Source organism: Poecilia latipinna, unplaced genomic scaffold (assembly GCF_001443285.1).
Source record: "Poecilia latipinna isolate Pla-1442-1.1 unplaced genomic scaffold, P_latipinna-1.0 Scaffold1725, whole genome shotgun sequence".
Taxonomy (NCBI): Eukaryota; Metazoa; Chordata; class Actinopteri; order Cyprinodontiformes; family Poeciliidae; genus Poecilia; species Poecilia latipinna.
Genome location: NW_015114341.1, coordinates 68,457 through 77,263, shown reverse-complemented (window position 1 = coordinate 77,263; position 8,807 = coordinate 68,457). Strand labels below are relative to the sequence as shown.

Below are 8,807 nucleotides of genomic sequence, written 5' to 3'. Positions count from 1 at the left end.
CGGGCAAAGCAATCTAAAACTGTAAATAATACCATAAACATAACTTGTCAGGAACTATTATTAGAATTAAACATGTTAAAAAAAAAGAGGGAGGAAAAAGAAAAGAGAAAAAACTTTTCTTGTTTTATGCACATGTTCACACAGGGATGTGTGTCTGTCCCTGAGGGTGTTGTTACCAGTTACTAAATCATTGGTCTATGATATTATCCATTAATCATTACTCTTATTAACAGTAGCCCAGGGCCTAAACTGGCATTTGATAATGAAAGATCCTCAACACATACCTTAACACCTGGACAGGTCATAGATTGTTGATGGATGCTTTTCTGTCTTTTCATTTATCTCCTCCACTCTCTTTCTTTTTCTCATTTTTAGACTTATTCTCACTTGCCCTCAACACCGCGCTCCATCTACCCATCTCCACACCCCTCACCTCATTTGACCTCTAAAACTTCCATCCTTGCCTGTTCAGCCATGGCTACCAGTGCCAGTCTAGTGAGCAAGTCACATCGTTCCAAGTCAGAAATGCAGAGAGTCCAACGGGATTAGCGTTTGGAGATTAGCCGTCTTTTCTGAGTCATCACTAATCCATTTCTAAAGCCTGGACAATAGCACACACACACAAGAGTGGTTGTAATAGGATCCCTAGAGAATTGTAAAATTTCAAGTTTCATTCATGTTCACATCATTTTTTCCCCCCTCTTTGGGTATAATGAGCTTTTCCTGGAAAAGAAAAATAGCATCTTTCTCTCTGAGGAGATGATGAATGTGTGATATGAGCTTACTATATAAAATTTTCGAGTTCCTCCCTTTGAATCCACTTTTGAGTCCTGTGTTCACACTCCTGCTGCTGTCTTTTTGTGTCCTTTTTCTCTGATTCTCACCTTCTGCTCTCACCTTCGTCACTTCTTTAAATAGAATATGTGATAGAAAATCTCCGCTCACTTCTTGTTGTCAGTTGTAAGCATAGTTATTGCTCCCCATGTTTATGCCTTGCTTGTGTGTTGTCAACCTCATCCATTAGTGAGAAAATTAATTTAACCCAAAGATACGTATTTATTTTACTATTCAGAGCTGTGAAATACAGTACAGGAACTTTTTGCCTGCCTGTCTGTGTGGATCAGAGTTATCAGCTTTCCTACTGGCCATCTCGCAGGGAAATATTGATTAGTTTGGATCAATGAGGGGCATTATTGTTTTAGAACAGTTCTGCAACACAATAGAAGTGCTAGTTACTCTGTTGTCTCATGTGCCTCATATTAATACTTCTTAATTGCTCTTTTAATGTTTTTGTCCACTTGAGGCTAGGTCTAATGGTTTAAAATGTAATCTCCAAACACGGACAATCAATTTAAGCCATAGCACAGCTGAGTCAAGATGCTATTTGTCAGGTGATTGGTAAAGAGTTTCTGCATGTATGGAAGTTGTAGAGCGGAGTACTTCTGCATATGTTTTCTGTGGGATTGAATATGAGAATGTCTCACCTTTGGAAGAAGTATAGTGCTGTGGCTTATCCTCATTTTTATATAGCAGAATCTTGTTTCCATGGGTACCGAATCGTTGAGCTCCAAGGATGTGAAGCAATTAGTGGGGCTTGATGAATGTGTCAGTTTACCACTGCCTGATAGAGCCAAGGCCAGGTGGGAGTGTTCTCCGTGCCTCCGTGTCTACGATTGTGCGTGCGTTCATATTTGTTACACATGCACAGACGCTTTAATTGTATGACTAATTTTCAGGTCACAACTTCTTGCTTCTGTTTCCCAGTTTAACACTAGGGTGAAGAACACAGCCTGCTTCGACCATCTGGTTCAGGCCAACGTGAGGAACAAGAAGCTGCTGAAAGATGCTGTGCAGAACATCACAGCCAAAGGGATTACAAATTACACTAAAGGCTTTGAGTTTGCGTTTGAACAGCTTTATTCAGTGAGTAAAATATGTTTTCTTGTCTGACTTTAGTCCGTATGGGGAACACAGGACCTGATTTAAGTTTTGAATGAACGTTGCCTCTTTTGTCTTCATTGTTCAGCAGCTTTAAATTGTTGTCTTTACTGCCATCTGCTGGTTGAAAGTAGTGCTTCAGTTTTAGTGTTTGGGCATGGACAGGCAAATTGTGTTTCAAAGGAAGGACTGCAGGAGCTATCCAAATGACAACAGACGTCCCCTGATGTTTCTGCTAAATCTCAATATAAATCATATTGGTTCAAAACAAATCATATCACCACACTTTGATACAGAAAGCACTGCTTTTGTTCATTTTTTTTAAATGAAAACATTTTGAAGATGGCTTGAAATGCCAATTTAAAGTGTTACTTGATAAGTATGCAAGTCAGAGGTTAAGACAGTATGAGAAGATGTTTATTTTCAAGGAGAATGAAAGTGTCTCAACTTAATAGTCCTTGTCTGTTTTTGTTTTGAATAGACTAATGTGAGCAGAGCAAACTGCAACAAGATCATCATGCTGTTTACTGATGGAGGAGAGGAACGAGCTCAGTCCATACTGGAAAAATATAATGCGGACAAAAAGGTACTTGTGGATTCATGTTTCGGGGGCGGGAGGTTTATTTGCATTATGACCCAAATGCTGGTTGAGAGGTAGATGGCAGGTGGAGGAAAAAAAACATAACAGTTTGATTTATTAAAACAGGGGTGTCCAAACGTTTTGCAAAGGGGGCCAGATTTGGTGTGTTAAAAATGTAGGGGGCCGACCTTGGTGGATGTTCTTTACATAGAACAGCAATATATTTAAACAAATTTCAGCAAGCCATTCTGTGTTTTACATTTGCTTTTTTTATTTTAATTTCAGTGATCTTAAGCATGTATTTAGGTTCATTTGAAACATGCATATCATATGCAATTGAATATTCACTTAACTTCACTTTTTTAACACTAACTTTTTTCTAACGGTTAAACAGAAGTAATTGTACTCTTGTGTGCAAATTACATTTGAAACATAAAAAAATATCTCACCATGGCAGTTTAATATTTACAGAATTTCTAAATAAAATAACAGAAAAATGAGCAAGTAATAGTCATATCAACAAGTGCAGGCCTCATTTGAAATATGACATTAGTAAATGTTGATTAGATTTTTAAAAGTTTATTATTCTGGAGTGAAAACTGAAAACTTGTCTGAATTTCTGACTTATTTTGATCTTTAAAAACAAAAACTAAATTTATTCAGAGACTTATTGTAAATGACTTGTTCAAAGGCAGTGGTATTGATGCGCAAGATTCCGTTATTTAAGTTCACAACCGAGAATGTCTTCTCACACAAATACGTTGAGTAGGGTTGCAACCCGTCCAGGAAAATGCGGAACCGTCCCCGTGTTTGACTGTTCAATGAAGAGTCCCTTAATAAACCGATACGCGATTTGTTCCATATTCTACAAATGTGTATATTTAATAACAAAGAGCAAAGAGGTACCCGAGTACTTTATATAGTAGGCTGCCCCAGTCATTGTTTCACTCACGGTGTTGCGATACCTTGCGCCCAACTGCTTTCTGGGTAACACACACCAACCGACACGCTGCACACCCCCATGAGACTAGGACGACGCGTCCCTTATTTTGATTATTTCTGACAGGTGGCAACCCTAACGTCGACCCAAACAAGCTTAGCATTTTCTTACCAAACCGAATCTCTCGAAAGCTGTCCTTATCCAGCGGTCGTAAAAGTTCGCAAGAGAAAGCTTTCTCTCGCTGGTACCGTCCGCGGCTCTCTACGTCACTCTGCAGCTCAATGAGCTCCAGCTGCAAATGGCTGCTGCCCTCTAGTGGGTAAATGAGGAACAGCATTTAGTGTGTAAGCTACGCCCTGTGCAGGTAACAGTACTGCTGCCCAATGTATTAGTGTGGGCCAGACGTTATTGATTTTATGATAGAGGCTGCGGGCCGGATGAAATTTGACCACGGGCCGCATTTGGTCCCCGGGCCGGACTTTGGACACGTCTGTTTTAAAACAACGTGAAATATACTCCAAAAGTTTAAGTCACAGCACAACGGCCCAGGCACCAAGAATGACAAAGTGAGACTTCAGAAGCTCAAAGAGAACAATGACAGCATTTTCACATAATAATAAATTGCGCACTTTCATTTGATTCAATTTGCAAACATTTGGGCATTCACGGAAATATTTACAAACTTGATCATGTCATGAAAATCTTTTTGGTCACATCCAGATCTTTCAGTGGTAAAGCAGCCTCAGTCCATCATGGTATCCCACCATGTTTGACTGTGGGTATGATTTTATTTAACTGAAATTGTGTTAGTTTTAAACCAGATGCACACTTCCCAGAAAGTGTGCATCTTTTCTTCCATCAGTCACTAAATCATTTCCCAAAGGTATTTCGTGAGATGGATCGTCGTGTTCCTTTTAACTGCGGCTTTCGCCTTGGAATGCTCCCACAATCCTATAAATACCTTTTCTTTCTCGTTGTTTTATCATGTATACAGACTTCAACTGGGAAAAGTTAACTGGTGGTGGTTCTATTAAATGTTGTTCTAGATCCTTTTATGACTCATTTTGTGCTGCTCTTGGAGAAATTTTGGTAGGTCAGCCACTCGTGGGGAGGTTTGCCACTTTTCCATGTTTTTCCCATTTGTGGATAAGGGCTTTCATTGTGGTCCATTGTGCCTTAGAAATGGCTTTGTGTCCCTTTCCAGACTGATAAATATCAGTGACTTTGCTGCCCATCTGGTTTTGAATTTCTTTAAATCAAGGTATGATGTGTTTCTTTAGAGGTCTTTCAGCCTACTCCATTTTATATGGATCCTATTTTAATTTCTTACTAGAGGAAATTAGTCCTGGGAGTGACTCCTAAAACTGAACCACAAATGTGGTGAGTCACAGCTAATTTATGCTTTACATTTTTTTTTCACATAGTGACAGGTTAGTTTAGATAGCTTAAATGAAATTGTTACTTGAAAAACTGTTTGCCATCCATACCTGATATTATTTTTTTTAAATAAAATGAATATGTCTAAACAGATGTTATAGACAGCGTAATAAAAAAGCTGAAACATAATTATTTTGCAAGAGGATAAATAGCTTTTTTAGACTCTGATAAGGAATTGTCTTTTGTTTTCAGAAACAAAACACTTAATGTCTCGTTCACTTTGGGAAGCGATGAAGGAAGCGTGAATTCTCATTACTTTAACCAACTGATCATTTGAGCTTACTGGCTCAATGTCATTTCACTTGGACACAAATAATTAACATAAATAAAAGTATTCTTCCACTGAGACCTGCCTGCAAAACAAGTAAATATTGAAAAGTATAAAAGAGGGCTACAGAATATGATGTGATGCTACCCATACAGAAAGGCAAAATAAAACAGTTTGTGTAAAATAAAAGCATAGAAATATATAAATAGTTATGGCAGTCTGAACTTTGTGACATTATCCTGCTAGAAGTAGCTATCACAAGATTCAGTTCAATTCAATAACATTTTATTCATCCCAAAGGGACAATTAAAAAGGTGCGGAGAGCAGCAGCAGTGTATACAAACACAGACATATATCCCTCATAAATAAACATCTTACAGTTTAATAAGCAGATGCGTGCCATGTGGTCATAAAGGATGGGCATGCTCAACAATAATGCTCAGGCATGATGTGACATTTAAATAATGTCTGACTGCTTCAAGCCAAGAAAGTATGCTCCAAAATATTATAGCCCCAGCAACAGTCTGAACTGCTGATACAGGTAAGGATGGATCTATGTTGTTTACTTTGACGTTGTTTACTCCAAATTCTAAATCTAACATCGCTATGTCCAAATTAAACGGAGAATCATTTGACCAGGTAGCATCTTTCCAATTTGTTTTTATCAATTTTTGGTGACCGTGTAGGAATTTTTGCTTCAGTTTCATCTCATTGACTGGCAGGAGTATCTGCAGTAGTTTCCCATCTTCTTTGAGGCTCAATATGGTGTTTGTTCAGAGATGGTGTTCTTCATGCCTTTGTTGCAACAAATGAATATTGAGCTTCTATTACTTTTCCGCCAACTTGAACCAGTCTCTTAAATCCCCCTTTCATTCCCAATTCTGATGCTCCATTTGAACTTATGTAAGTGGTCTTCACTTATCCCTAAATGCACTGAGTTGTTGCAGTGTGACTGGCTTACTCACCGTTTGAAGAAAGGTGTAAATTGTCGTTGAGTATGCAGTGTATTTAGTAAAACTGTGTCTGTCAGATCTATTGAGGTGTCATTATTCTTTTTAATATTATTTTCTAGGTCAGAATCTTCACCTTTTCAGTTGGACAACACAACTATGATAAAGGGCCCATCCAGTGGATGGCTTGCTCCAACAAAGGTAACACACATTGGTTTCAATTATTTCTCCTCTACAGAAAGAGCATAGTAAACGTTTACATTGGTTGAAAGGAAGAAACCTTTGTGTCATAAGTTATTAATACTTCATTAAAACAACATAATGAAATGCAAGATTATCAGGATCAAATTAGAAATAAGGAAACTCATTTGTAAGTTCAAGTTTTATAGGGGAATAAGAAAAGAACTGTATCATACATTGGCAAAAAAAACAAAACAACAAACACATTTAGACAATATTTTGCCATTCCTCCTTTGTATTTTTTCATTAAATTTGAAAGTGTGATCGTTTACCCAGGTTACTTTTACGAGATTCCTTCCATTGGAGCCATCAGAATAAACACACAGGTGATGTCAGAACATTTTATAGTCTCTTTGAGAGTTTGAGGAATGAATGCCATCTATGAAAGAATGAGGGAAAACATTTTTTGTTGTATGTTAAATTCAGGAATATCTGGATGTCTTGGGAAGGCCCATGGTTCTAGCAGACAAACAGGCCAAACAAGTCCAGTGGACTAATGTCTATCTTGATGCTCTGGTAGGACATTCCTTTTTTTCTGTTCTGTGACAATTAGCAAAACATATTTTACTATGAAAATATATAACAGTGCTCTCTCCTGATTCTGCACCAGGAATTAGGTCTGGTCATTACTGGAACACTGCCTGTTTTCAACAGAACAAAGACTGTTGATGACAGGAATGAAGAGGTAATGTAAATACATGAATTCATGGTGTTTGAAGTTAATCTGATAAATACAACTCCTCGATTTTCCAATCCTGTCTTTTTCCACCGAAGCATCAAAATCAGTTGATTTTGGGCGTAATGGCAATTGATGTATCTCTTGACGACATCAAGAAACTCACACCACGCTTCACAGTAAGTGTAATTCATCCACATGAGAAAAAAGCATTTACTTCATAAAAATCTTCTGGCCAGCTAGAATGTCCAAAATGAGCTTTCTTTCCCTCTGGAGGCAATATGTGATAAAACAAAATTTTGCTGACTGTCTATACAAAACCATTAACAAAACAGGGTATGCAGTTGCTAATATATGTTCTTTGTTCCAACTTACACTGGTGCTTTGGGACCAGTAAATCCTTCCTACAAGTTTTTAATAATCCATTAACTGCCATTATCCCATGCATCCATCATGTTTAGAGTCAGTACTTTGAAGCCTATCCCAGCAAACATGAGTTGAGAGGCAGAGTATACTCTGAGTAGGATGTCAGACCATCACTGAGTCAATACAGGAAAACTATAACAAAACACTGAGTCCTGCCCCTGGACATTTGTGATTCACAAAACAAAGACGTCAATTGTAGCCTGGGAAAAAAAAAAGAAAAAAAAATATATACATATATATATATATATGTATTTTTTTTTTCTGAAATGACAATGCTACACATCATTGCACCATGATGCTACCCCTCTTTTTTCATGAATAACAGTATAAATGTGGGTTTTAAGGACTGATTAAAACTGTATTTATTCATCTAGTTATCAATGAGAATGCCACTCCAATTTTGTTACGTTCTACAAACAGAATGACAAAAAAAAAAAAACAACGTATGTCTTATGTCTTTGAGACAAAAAAAAAAAGATAACGTTATGTTCCTCTCCTTTGTTCATTTTTACAACAGATTGGTCCTAATGGATACTACTTTGCTATTGATCCCAACGGATATGTCCTGCTGCATCCCAATCTCCAGCCAAAGGTATCACATCTACATTCCCATATCCTACTGAATCCTAAAATATTCTGGCTCTTCCACACAGCTTCACTGTAACATATTGTTAGAAGATGTTATGTAGCCCAGCAGATGGCGAAGGTTTTTTATTTTTTATTTTATTTTTATTTTTTTCATGTTTATTCATCTCTTGGCAACAGATCAATCTTCATGAACAGAATTTATTCCCCAGCTAGAATATAACTGGATGTGATCAGGCCTTAGATGATGACTGGGAGGTCACTTTTGCCATATTGGATTTCATAGATATGGAGACCTGGCAGTGAACTATCATACATGTTTAGAAATAAGGGAGAAAACTAAACTAAGTGGTACATCTTTCAAGGTAATTTTTTCTGGATCTCTAATTAAATTTGAAATTTGTTTTGCTGCTTTTTTTCATATTCCGTTAAAATATTCTAGTTGTTCACATAGTTGTATATATATATATATTTAAATGCTTAGTATTTAACTAGTTAGTAAGTAAACATACAATATGCTGTAAGCTAATGAAATTCTACTCAACGTTAAAACGTTGAGGCCTCCCTAATGCCCTGAGTTTTCTCACAATTTGTCAGATAAATGCAACTGGACTTTCAGCCACTGGCACACATTAAGATACGACCCCGTAAAAATTAGCCTTGACCCCACCAGACTTTCCAGCTTTCTTTTCAACAAATCCCTTTGCAGCTCACTACCTTCAGCCTCAGGCATGCTCGCACTGACAGGTTGTATAAGGGCCATGTGT

The 8,807-nt window shown here is 37.4% G+C and overlaps 1 protein-coding gene across 2 annotated transcripts in view; it reads left to right on the top strand.

The window, feature by feature from the left end:
* The window catches only part of LOC106964832 (voltage-dependent calcium channel subunit alpha-2/delta-1), a 79,817-nt gene that overhangs the window by 45,598 nt on the left and 25,412 nt on the right, over nt 1-8,807 (top strand). For both annotated transcript variants that reach the window (XM_015060556.1, XM_015060555.1), the window contains exons 11-18: nt 1,765-1,923; nt 2,420-2,524; nt 6,236-6,314; nt 6,630-6,679; nt 6,780-6,869; nt 6,964-7,038; nt 7,128-7,208; nt 7,973-8,047. In XM_015060556.1, coding sequence (XP_014916042.1) covers nt 1,765-1,923; nt 2,420-2,524; nt 6,236-6,314; nt 6,630-6,679; nt 6,780-6,869; nt 6,964-7,038; nt 7,128-7,208; nt 7,973-8,047 — 714 coding nt within the window. The remainder of the gene's footprint in view (nt 1-1,764; nt 1,924-2,419; nt 2,525-6,235; nt 6,315-6,629; nt 6,680-6,779; nt 6,870-6,963; nt 7,039-7,127; nt 7,209-7,972; nt 8,048-8,807) is intronic.